We start from the raw sequence: 12,951 nt of genomic DNA, 5'->3' as shown, positions 1-12,951 counted from the left end.
TGATTATACAGTGGAAGTGACAAATAGATTCAAGGGATTAGATCTGATAGAGTGCCTGAAGAACTGTGGATGGAGGTTCATGACATTGTACAGGAGGCAGGGATCAAGACCATCCTCAAGAAAAAGAAATGCAAAAAGGCAAAATGGTTCTCTGAGGAGACCTTACAAATAGCTGTGAAAAGAAGAGAAGCAAAAGGCAAAGGAGAAAAGGAAAGATATACCCATTTGAATGCAGAGTTCCAAAGAATAGCAAGGAGAGGTAAGAAAGCCTTCCTCAGCGATCAATGCAAAGAAATAGAGGAAAACAACAGAATGGGAAAGACTAGAGATCTCTTCAAGAAAATTAGAGATACCAAGGGAACATTTCATGCAAAGGTGGGCACAATAAAGGACAGAAATGGTATGGACCTAACAGAAGCAAAAGATATTAAGAAGAAGTGGCAAGAATACACAGAACTGTACAAAAAAGATCTTCACGACCCTGATAATCATGATGGTGTGATCACTCACCTAGAACCAGACATCCTGGAATGTGAAGTCATGCAGGCCTTAGGAAGCATCACTATAAACAAAGCTAGAGGAGGTGATGAAATTCCAGTTGAGCTATTTCAAATCCTAAAAGATGATGCTGTGAAAGTGCTGCACTCAATATGCCAGCAAATTTGGAAAACTCAGCGGTGGCCACAGGACTAGAAAAGGTCAGTTTTCATTCTAATTCCAAAGAAAGACAATGCCAAAGAATGCTCGAACTATTGTACAGTTGCACTCATCTCACACGAGTAAAGGGTCAAAAAAGGGAGGAGGTTTAGCAATTAGATCTGGATATAAATATACAAAGCTTATGTGGAACATCCAAAGACAAAGGAAAGAGTATGGGGAGAGAAGAGGGAAACCAAGTGAGATGTTTTAGCAGCCAAGAGCCGAGGGGGTTTCATAAACAAGAGTGACTTAGTAGGTGGTGAGAAATGGAGCCCATTGGGTATGGCTGCGTGGAAGTTACTGTGTGTGGTTTGTGCTGGGTGATTGAGGTAAAATCTTGATTGTGCTGGGTGAAATCTCATGTGAGAATTGAAAAATTATAGCAACATGTACATGCATAAGAGAGGCAGCAGCTGGATGGGGAAGTGGAATTGTGGGGGTATTATTTTTTGAGACAGTAGAGACTGCAGTATGTTTGAATGCTTATAGGATATTTAATGGAAAAGAAAAGATGACAATATACAGCAGAGAGAAATAAGTAATAGAGTGAATTTGCTTAGAAGGTGAGATGTAATGAGATCCAGAGCTCATGTGGTGCCCCCAGAGTTGGTTCTTCCCTGCTACTTACTTTAAATTTGTTAGATATAAATAATCATTTTAGGCTTTTATTCTGTAAAGATTTTATTCTGTTTTATTTTATTCCCATAGGAATTTCTCACAAATAGTAGTAGTTTATAAATAGGCTATCTATGACATATCTTAAGAAATGTTAGGTCAATTTTGCAAAAGATGTGAAAGAGCCTGTTTTTCCTTTCTCAGTAATGTCTAGGAGCCTTGCTTTTCACAGTCAGCTTTGAAATAAAAAAAATAAGCCTGTTTCAAATGAGGTGCTTTCAGATTTAAGATGAAATAAACCAAGAGAAGCACCCTTTTTATTTTCAACTCATAAGTTGTCAGTTCATGTATTTCCCAAATTACTTTTCAAAAACAGCTTTTGGAACTTTGTGATTAAAACAAATACCTAGTTCAGCAAATGGAGAAAGGCGCAAATAGTCTAATCCCTATATGGCTCCCTCTATAATAAGGAGCTTAGTTTTCCACTAGTGTGGAGAACAGAAAACATGGTTCATGAAAGAAATGCCAGTAGACTCAGGACCTTTTACAAACTCTACTTATTTCAACTATTACATTCATGCTGATGCTGTAATAACATTTGTTTTTTAGTTGTTCCATATTGGTCATTGAGAGTACTTTGTCCTTTCACTATCACTTCTTACGTTCTTGAAAGCATCTTGGCCCTGAATTTTCCTGCCCTCAGAAATGAAATCTGCTACCTTTCAGAGATTTAAAAGTTAAAATCTTGATGATGAGGCTGATCATAAGAGTTAGTGGTGGGCAAAAGTGCTCTGTTAATGTCAGACCACTGATATATTAGGACTATGAGTTCCTATAGTTTTTTCTAATACATTTTTAACAATAGGAGGGTGAATCAGGGATTTTCTAAAGCATTGAATGAAAGACTGCACACCCTATCTGAGTTGCTCAGTTGCATCCGATGCTTTGCGAGCCCATGGACTATACCGTCCATGGAATTTTCCAGGCCAGAATACTGAAGTGGGTCAGTCAGTTCAGTCGCTCAGTCACGTCAGACTCTTTGTGACCCCATGAACCACAGCATGCCAGGCGTCCCTATCCATCACCTGGATAGGGACGCCTGGAGTCCCTATCCAGACGTGCTAGAGTCTACCCAAACCCATGTCCATTGAGTGGGTGATGCCATCCAACCATCTCATCCTCTGTTGTCCCCTTCTCCTTCTGCTCTCAATCTTTCCCAACATCAGGGTCTTTTCAAATGAGTCAGCTCTTCACATCAGGTGGCCAAAGTATTGGAGTTTCAGCTTCAACATCAGTCCTTCCATTGAACACCCAGGACTGATCTCCTTTAGGATGGACTGGTTGGATCTCCTTGCAGTCCAAGGGACTCTCAAGAGTCTTCTCCAACACCACAGTTCAAAAGCATCAATTCTTCGGCACTCAGCTTTCTATATAGTCCAACTCTCACATCCATACATGACTACTGGAAAAACCATAGCCTTGAGTAGATGGACCTTTGTTGACAAAGTAATGTCTCTGCTTTTTAATATGCTATCTAGGTTGGTCATAACTTTCCTTCCAAGGAGTAAGCATCTTTTATTTTCATGGCTGCAATCACCATCTGCAGTGATTTTGGAGCCCCCAAAAATAAAGTCAGCTACTGTTTCCCCATCTATTTGCCATGAAGTGATGGGACTGGATGCCATGATCTTAGTTTTCTGAATGTTGACCTTTAAGCCAACTTTTTCACTCTCCTCTTTCACTTTCATCAAGAGACTCTTTAGTTCTTCACTTTCTGCCTTAAGGGTGGTATCATCTGAATATCTGAGGTTATTGATATTTCTCCCAGCAATCTTGATTCCAGCTTGTGGTTCATCCAGCCCAGCATTTCTCATGATGTACTCTGCATGTAAGTTAAATAAGCAGGGTGACAATATACAGACTTGATGTACTCCTTTTCCTATTTGGAACCAGTCTGTTGTTCCATGTCCAGTTCTAACTGTTGCTCCTGACCTGCACACAGGTTTCTCAAGAGGCAGGTCAGGTGGTCTGGTATTCCCATCTCTTAAAGAATTTTCCAGTTTGTTGTGATCCACACAGTCAAAGGCTTTGGCATAGTCAATAAAGCAGAAATAGATGTTTTTCTGGAATTCTCTTGCTTTTTTTGTGATCCAGCTGGCAATTTGATCTCTAGTTCCTCTGCCCTTTCTAAAACCAGCCTGAACATCAGGAAGTTCACGGTTCACGTATTGCTGAAGCCTGGCTTGGAGAATTTTGAGCATTACTTTACTAGCATGTGAGATGAGTGCAATTGTGTGGTAGTTTGAGCATTCTTTGGCATTGCCTTTCTTTGGGATTGGAATGAAAACTGACCTTTTCCAGTCCTGTGGCCACTGCTGAGTTTTCCAAATTTGCTGGCATATTGAGTGCAGCACTTTCACAGCATCATCTTTTAAGACTTGAAATAGCTCCACTGGAATTCCATCACCTCCACTACCTTCGTTCATAGTGATGCTTTCTAAGGCCCACTTGACTTCACATTCCAGGATGTCTGGCTTTAGGTGAGTGAGTGATCACACCATCGTGATTATCTTTGTCGTGAAGATCTTTTTTGTACAGTTCTTCTGTGTATTCTTGCCACTTCTTCTTAATATCTTCTGCTTCTGTTAGGTCCATACCATTGCTGTCCTTTATCGAGCCCATCTTTGCATGAAATGTTCCCTTGGTATCTCTAATTTTCTTGAAGAGATCTCTAGTTTTTCCCATTCTGTTGTTTTCCTCTATTTCTTTGCATTGATCGCTGACAGGGATCAAACCCAGGTCTCCTGCATTGTGGACGGATTCTTTACCAGTTGAGACACCAGGGAAGCCCAGGAATACTGGAGTGGGTAGCCTACCCCTTCTCCAGGGGTCTTCCCAACCCAGGAATCGAACCAGGATCTCCTGCACTGCAGGCGTATTCTTTACCAGCTGAGCTACCAGGGAAGCCCGAATCAGGGACTTTCTAAAGCACTGAAGGAAAGACTGCACTCCCTATCTTGAGAGTCAACCCTGAAGTGGTACTTAGAATGCTCTGTGTGTTCTGAGTCTGTAGTGGCTGTAATTCTTTCTTGTGCACCACCTACTGGGAGGTGGTGAGGGGTGAAAAGTGTAACTTCTCCGTCCTGCACATTTAATTGTAAGAGTTGCCCTTCACAAGTTCCCAGAATTAGGCCTCTGTTTAGCATTTTATAGAGCTTTTTACAATGAGATAATTTCCCTTGGAAAACTTTGTCCATAATAGCTTTCATTGTCCAAATGGTTTCCCCCAGGCTAGCCAACTTTGAGATATTATCTTCATCATTGATGAATATTCATTAAACATCGCTGGATATGCCATTAAGAGCATGCTTTTTTTTTTTTTTCCCCAAACTCTGACTTCCCTCAACTCATAAATAGCAGCAAAATTATTCTGGAATAATAATAATAGCAGCTAACCTTTATGACTACATATAACTTTTTTGCCAGAGCTTTATACATATTATCTCATTTAACACTCATATTAGAACCATATGAAGGAGGTGCTATGTTTTCTTTATTTACAGATGAGGAAACTGAGGCTTAGAGATTTCAATTAGTATGATTCACGCAAATTTAAAAAATACTAATGCCTGAGTATCAGCCCCAGAGATTCTGATTTAGTGGTCTCAAATGGAGCCTAGGTATCTGTGAACTCAGGAAGCTTTAATGTGCTTTCAGAGGTGAGAACCAGTGCTCCAGAGTTGTGTTGTCCAGTATGGTAGCCACTAGCCATGTGCAGCTATTTAAGTTGTTAAAATCAAATAAAATTTAAAAGGAGTTTGTCAGTCACAGTAGCTGTCTTTTAAATGCTCAGTAGTCACATGTGGCTCATGGCTACCAGATTTAGAACCAGATTTAGAACATTGACGCTATCAGAGAAAATTCTAGGAGCGGGACAGGTTTGCAGAGCCTGTGCACAGTCCATTTCCCCTTGCTGTGTCTTTTTTCCCCCTTTGGGATTGAGAAGGGTGACTAAGCTACAACCTGTTTGGAGATACTTGCTATGAAATCTAATATGGCTTTCAGTGTATGTTTTTACGTAAGTTTATTCTAGATCTCATGTTAACTTTCTTCAAAACAAGGAAAACAATAACCTCGATTCTCTAAAGAATGCTGTGTAGAGATTTTTTTTCTAGAATGGAGATTATAATCTTCCTTATATTGTTTACATTTCATGCTCGTTCCTCAGGACAGATTCCTGAAAGAACAATTGCTGGGTCAACAGGTGTGAATATATTTCATTCTGTGCAAAACTGTTTTTCAGAGAGGTTGTACTAGTTCACCTTTTCATTACTGTTATTTGAGATTGTTCTTCCATCGGCAGAATTGATTATAATTTTTAAAACTTTGTTAATTTTAAAGGGAACATGTGGTACCTTATTTTAATTCTTATTTCTTTATTGTCAGACAGAGGCTGAAGTTTTAACTGTCTGCTAAAAATGTCTTTGTCCTTGTGATCATAGAACATAAAAGAACAGGATAAACCAATAGGTTTACATTCTGTAGTAAACATATAGAATGTTTACTATATGAAAGTATTCAAAGTGGTACATGGGACTTTGGTAACTCTTATACTTACTATTTTTGTTTATGCTTTAGTATAGCATTATTTTACTCTTAGTGAGTCTGCTGTAGTTTTAAATAAAGGTATTATTGTGTGGTCATTAAGCATAACGGTAATTTAAAATCTAACAGAATTGTTACCTTTTTTAATCTGATAAAGTTATTCTTTTTTGTCATTTCATGTTGAAAATATTGCAATAAAATGAATTTCTAACAATATATTGCAATCTTAAAAATCATTAGAAGAGTCAAAACTGATAAATATTATAACAGAATGCTTAAATATGTCCTGAAATAGCCTTCTTAGGGAAAATGGACCTTTTTTCCCTACCATGATTTTTAACAAAGGAACTCTAGTGGAGTATGGTAGAGGAAATGATTCACTGAAGTAGAATAATAATAGAGTTCACATAGCTAGTTAATAGTCGCTCTGGGACTAGAACCAGGTTTGTCAAGTTCCTTTCCACCCTAGAAATCTCCTATTTCAGGTGATCACATAAATGCTAGCATTAGAATAGAAGTATCCGTCTTAGCATAATGCCGTCATTTGTAAGTCATTGATGAATTTACCCAGATGTACAGGTGGCAGCAGCTGCTGGACGTAATGGACAGTTTTACACATTGAAGCGGGTGGGCAGGCTGAGGTTGTTCTGAAGTGGTGGTCTAAGTGAGGGCAGTCAAGGCTCATCTGGAAAAACCAGTCTATCCCAGGAGCTCTCCTTTGACCTTGGGCCATGGACCTCAGGGACCTAAATACAGGTGGGAACAGGCTCACACACCACTCGCTCTCATTGCCTCAGTTTGCCTTCCATTGTAAATAAATAATAAGACTGGAAACTTTCTGTAAGAAGGAGACATATTTTTGATTAACTGGGGTCCATAGCTATTAGTAATGGCTGGAGAACAAACTTAAAAAGAGCACAGGGGAGGAACTGTATATAAGGAGAATCTCATGAAGCTTTGTAAACTTCTCTAGACTCCCATAATTTCGTATATGGAAGTCTCTCTTCATTTTCCTAGCCTTCAATAGTCTACACAATACATTGCATATAGTGTGTGGTGAGTAATTGTTGAATTGAAATTTCTTAGCAACATGTTAATAGTTAATTTCTAGAATTTGGGAATAATCTATGAGGTAAATTGAGGCAGAACGTCTAAAGGAATGGCAGTAAGGATAAGTAGCTTAGGAAACTTTATTTGTCTGTGATTCTTTTAAGCTTTACTAAATACTTTCTTCCTTCTAGGAAGTTTGTGTGTATGTTACTGCCCGAACTTTGACTCTTGGGAACAAATCACATATTCAGTGTTTTACTTTCATAAAGGTATTTTTCATTTATTCTTTTTTTTAACATAATCCTTTTTTCCAAATAGCAAAGTATATAGATTTTAAAGTTTTATTACCTTATAACAAATTTGATCAGTACATCATATATCTGTGTACCTATATAATATGTATTTCCTAAAGAAATTTATGAATGATGAGTGTTGTTAGCTAGTTATTTTTATATTATTTTTAAAATAATATTGTGTAATATATATTTTTTCCTGACCTATATCTTTTTACCAGGCCTGTAGACCAATGCAAAGGGATGTATTTGCTGATGGTGTGTTTTTGATTTTTATATTATTACTAATTGAAAGGTACCTATAGATTTAGCTTACAAAGGTACATAAGGTTTTAGTTAAATAAGTTTCTACCATCTTAGACTTTAACAGCTCTTAGACCTAAGATAGATTTATTTCATTTCATAACATCTGTGGCCCAAGAAATTGATATATCAATAGTCAGCCTGGAGGACAGGAGTAAAGTGTCCAATCTTTTCTAGTTCTGTAGTTGACATCAGAGTGCCCTTTAATAGTTTTAAAATTGACTTTTAATATTTTAGCCTGAACCATGCTAAAGAGTATTTATTCTGCTTGTTTAGTTGCTTAAAATTAGTAGTTATATAATAATACCGTGGGTAGACTTAAAATTATTTAAAATTAGGATTTTCGAAAAAAACTTTGCCAGGTCACACGAGATTTTATTCTGCCTAATGTTACATTCAGAAGTTAGAGATCAAAGTAAAAAATGTTTAATAACTTAATAATGAAGAAAACAGAAGAAAATTCAGAAGACCTATATGCATGCTTTAATAATACAAGTTTGATATTTGTGGAACATTTTAATACCCTTTTCAAATGGTTAATAATTAAAGTCAGTAAATAGAACTTTTCTGAAAGTCATACTAAGAGCTAATAACCATGATTAAGAGTTAGAAGAATGAAAAGTGAAGCCCAGTACTACCCTGAGTGTACTAGATAAACACCCTCTCTGACTCACAGTGGGCTTCCTCAGTGATTCAGAGAAGCCTTCAAGGGCCTTAATGACCACAAGAGTGTGGCAGTGAGCCTTGAGGCATGAGGGCCAAAGAGCCACCTGGTCTGCTCCATCTCTTGGATTCTTAAGTAAAGTTCCTCAGATCCTTCTGTCCCAGCACAACCCACCTTTTAAGCTCTAAGATTATGTGTAAGCCCAGAACAACTATTGGCTTGTGACTCCACTCAGGTGATCTGTCTTCAGTGCTGGCTTCTGGAGAATGAGGGGGGAACCATGAGCTCTAGGACTCTGAAGATACTTGCTTTGTCAGTTTCACAGTTACTCAGTGTGGAGAGTATGATGTGTAGTCACTGCCTTGGGTGGAATTGCAGCTCTTTGTTTCTTAACATCCTTTCTCTGGCTTGGTGTTCTCTCCACAGGGCACAGCAAAACCTTCACTACTACTCTTGGGAGTGTTGACTCACATGTGACAAAGGGCATAACTTTTCTCAACCTTGGTGAGTGAGCAGCATATGTGTCTCTCTGCTCTGACCTTTCCTTGTGGTACATGTTAGGCCTTGTTTTTCCTTTGCACCCCATTTTCTCATGCCTCTTTGGGACTCAGGTTGTGATGACTATGACTGACCTTTTTGAAGCCAGATAGGGGAAGGTTTTCTCTGGATACACCCCCACCACCACCAAAATGAGCTTTTTGAAAGGCGGGATGGTGCAGGGGGAATGTATCTCCCTTCTTAGAACCTAGGATGTCAGTGTTCCTGTGTTTTTAGTAGCAATCCTAAAAGATCATTTGTTAGTATAAAAATGATGATAGTGAATGAGATGTTTCTTAAAAGCCTATGAGAAATAATACATCATGTTGTCCCTTGATTTTAAAGACAAAAACCCGTGAGAAATCATCTGTTCCCTGTTACTAATTGCTAAAAGCTTCTGAGTCCCATAAATCATTTATAGATAGATTAGCTTGAGTGAGTTGTTTTTCACTGAGTAAATATGGTAAAGGGAACTTGAGTATTAAACTTAAATACATTAAGTGAAAAAAAAAAACCATATTAAGTGAGTCTATAACGAAGCCAATAAAGAAGGGATTCATTGTGGCTACCAGTGGAAAGCTGCTTTTCCATGACAGGTGGGATGAGTGGGCACAAACTGGTTGGTTAGTACAAGACTAAACAGGACTATTGCTTGCCTGCATATGGGACATGGCACAGTATTTTTAAAAGAAAAACTTCAGGTTTAGAGCAGATGAGTTCTTTAATATTTTCTTTATCCCTGTTTCCCAGTTTGCCTACTATCATGGCAAAAGCTTGTAAAGGAACTGGGCAAAGAAAGAACCAAAATGATAAGAAAGTTTATATTTTTTTTTGTCTTTTAAATTGAAGTGTAATTAACTCACAATATTATATTAATTTCAGGTGAACAACAGTGATTCATTATTTTATAGATTATACTCCACTTAAAGTTATTACAAAATAATGGCTATGTTTCCTTGTCTGTAAAATATATCTTTGTAGCTTATTTACTTTGTACCTCTTAATCTCCTACCCTTATTTTGCCCTTATTCTCTCTCCTCACTGGTAACCACTAATCTGTTCTCTGTATCTGTAAGTCTGCTTTTGTTTTGTTATAGATAATTGTTTTATTTTTTTAGATTCTTCATATAAGTGACACAGAATATTTCTTACTTCTCTATCTGACTTATTTCACTAAGCATAATACTCTCTAGGTCCATCCACACTGTTGCAAAAAAAATATTTTTATTTTGAATGATACTGTTGGTGAGGGGAGATATCCTATGCTAAGTGGGCCAATATGTGGCAGTTTTTAATATGAGCTCTGAACCTGTGGGAAATTGTTTTTGAGAGGCCTGATTCTACTGCATCCTGTGGTAAGAGAGAGAAATATAAGATTTCCTGGGTCTGAGACTTGATTCTTATCAGCAAAGCCATAGCAGTATCCCATCTCTAGAGTGATGTGGGAAACTTTCTGTTAAAAAAACTTCCCATTTTGCAAGGTCAAATGTATGCTTTTTTTTTTTTTTTTAACCCCTAGGAATGACTCTTGATAGGGGCAGCCATGATTTAATCTATGATCTTTAGAGTGTGGAGAGTGCAAAAATAGTAAAGCTTATTGTAAAAATAGGCTATCTTACATAACTTGTCTTTCTTTCTTGAAACAGATTTTGTTACATAGGCACAAGTTTGTACCCAAGATTAAAACTATTCTAGAGGTGACTTTTATGACAACAGTATTGCTTTTTGAGTGAGGTCTTTTGCAATTTATTGCATGTAATTTCCCTGAAGTGTCACCCTGTTAGAAGGAGCTTATATTGATTTAAATATTAAAGAATAGAGTTTTGAGGGAAGTTTTTCATGAACCCCAAACCACCTCTATATAAGAGAGATATATTTATACATTAAAAAACTGTCTTTTCTCAATTAACACTATATTCTAAGTGTTTTGCTTAAGTTCTCTTCATCTTTACAGCAGTTTTTCTTGGTGACGTTATCCCTACTTTCAGTTCAGTTCAGTTCAGTTCAGTCGCTCAGTCATGTCCAACTCTTTGCAACCCCATGGACTGCAACACACCAGGCCTCCCTGTCCATCACCAACTCCCGAAGTTTACTCAAACTCATGTCCATTGAGTCAGTGATGCCATCCAGCCATCTCATCCTCTGTCGTCTCCTTCTCCTCCTGCCCCAAATTCCTCCCAGCATCAGGGTCTTTTCCAATGAGTCAACTCTTTGCATGAGGTGGCCAAAGTATTGGAGTTTCAGCTTCAACATCAGTCCTTCCAAAGAACACCGAGGACTGATCTCCTTTAGAACGGACTGATTGGACCTCCTTGCAGTCCAAGGGACTCTCAAGAGCCTTCTCCAACACCACAGTTCAAAAGCATCAATTCTTTGGTGCTCAGCTTTCTTTATAATCCAACTCTCACATCCATACATGACTACTGGAAAAACCATAGCCTTGACTAGACGGATCTTTGTTGGCAAAGTAATGTCTCTGCTTTTAATATGCTGTCTAGGTTGGTCATAACTTTTCTTCCAAGGAGGAAGTGTCTTTTAATTTCATGGCTGCAGTCACCATCTGCAGTGATTTTGGAGCCCCCCAAAATGAAGTCAGCCACTGTTTCCACTTTTTCTTCATCTATTAGCCATGAAGTAATGGGACTGGATGCCATGATCTTAGTTTTCTGAATGTTGATAGCTCAGTTGGTAAAGAATCCCTACTTTACAGATAATGAAACTGAAACTCAGAAAGTCTGTGTTGTGTACTCAAAACTTCTTTTAGTGTCTCTTATCGGGGGCACTGCTTCCCTTGTGGCTCAGCTGGTAAAGAATCCACCTGCAATGTGGGAGACCTGGGTTCAGCCCCTGTGTTGGGAAGATCCCCTGAAGATCTTATATTAGTTTATTGCTACAATAAGAAATCACCACAATTTTAGCTCTTAAATAAACAACACATTGTCTTGTGGTTCTGGAGGTCAAAATTCTATAATGAGCAAGTCTTAGGGCATCAAGGTAGGGGCAGAAATGGTTCCTTCTGGAGATTTCAGGGAAGAGTTGACTCTTTGCCTCCTCCAGCATCTAAAGGCTAGCATCTCTTGGCTTGTGATCACATCACTCCAGTCTCTTTCATAATCTTATAGTCTTCTCTTCTGTAGTCAAATCTTCCTCTTCTTCCTTATAAAACCATTTGTGATTACATTAGGTCCAACTGGGTAATGTAGGATACTCCTATCTCAAGATCCTTAATCACATCTTCAAGGTCTCCTTTATCACTTGAGGTGACATATTCATAGGCTCTGGGGATTACCACATCTTTGGGATGGTCAGCCTACCACAGGTACTACTGACACCTTTGGTGAGACAGTAACTTTGTGTGCACACTGAGGGATTTGACATTCTTGGAGCCCACTCATTCATCAAATGGCAGTGTAAATCTCCCCTCTGCCTCAATAATTGTGACAGCTTAGAACACCATCAATGTATTTCCAAATGCCCCCTTTCCCAGGGACATAGTACTACCTTAGTTAACTGGTTAAGTAAGTGGTAGGATGAGGGGTTAATTTAGGTCACGATGTCTTTCCATTGTGCCCTACCGTATCATGATTTGTGTTTTTCTACTTAAGTGCTGCCATAATGATAACATCACAACCACTTATGCTAAGTACTTTAACATCACTTAATCCACAGTGACTTGAAAGGACAGTCATAAGTCAACTATTTAGAGTTTTACATCCTCAGAATGCCTTTTATGCAAATAATTATCAGCATGTATTTCTTTACTTCTTAGGGAGAAAAACGAGTCTAGCTGGTTCGCTTATATTAATAATCTAAATGCTTCATCTGCATGAAATTCACTCCTACTATATGAATTTTTCTGTTTTTCTAAGATCAAAGAAAAATTACTGGCAAGGACTACTTCTATCCTGCCCCCTTCTCCAGAAACCTATTTTGTATACCTTGCCTCAGTCCGTATACAAAAATTCTGTTCTTTGTACAAAAATATCTTATGAAGGGACTGTGAAGGTGTGAATTCTAGGCAGCTTGTTATGCAAGGAATCAAATTAGTACATCATGAAGCGTCAGAATGCCTACAGAGATTGTTTTGATGAATATCAGTTTGAAGGTTCTTTAGAGAAAATGCTGCTGCTGACGATAATGGTGACAATGAGCAGTGGGCAAACATAGGAAACTAAATTTTAGAAC

General features: G+C 38.2%; 1 protein-coding gene across 1 annotated transcript in view; it reads left to right on the top strand.

Moving 5' to 3' along the window:
* Positions 1-12,951, top strand: part of GSAP (gamma-secretase activating protein) — a 99,671-nt gene that overhangs the window by 34,281 nt on the left and 52,439 nt on the right. Inside the window, exons 13-14 of the mRNA XM_070369669.1 lie at positions 7,161-7,238; positions 8,656-8,733. Coding sequence (XP_070225770.1) covers positions 7,161-7,238; positions 8,656-8,733 — 156 coding nt within the window. The remainder of the gene's footprint in view (positions 1-7,160; positions 7,239-8,655; positions 8,734-12,951) is intronic.

Source organism: Bos mutus, chromosome 4 (assembly GCF_027580195.1).
Source record: "Bos mutus isolate GX-2022 chromosome 4, NWIPB_WYAK_1.1, whole genome shotgun sequence".
Taxonomy (NCBI): Eukaryota; Metazoa; Chordata; class Mammalia; order Artiodactyla; family Bovidae; genus Bos; species Bos mutus.
The sequence above is the reverse complement of the archived record's forward strand: the minus strand, read 5'-3'. Positions and strand labels throughout refer to the sequence as shown.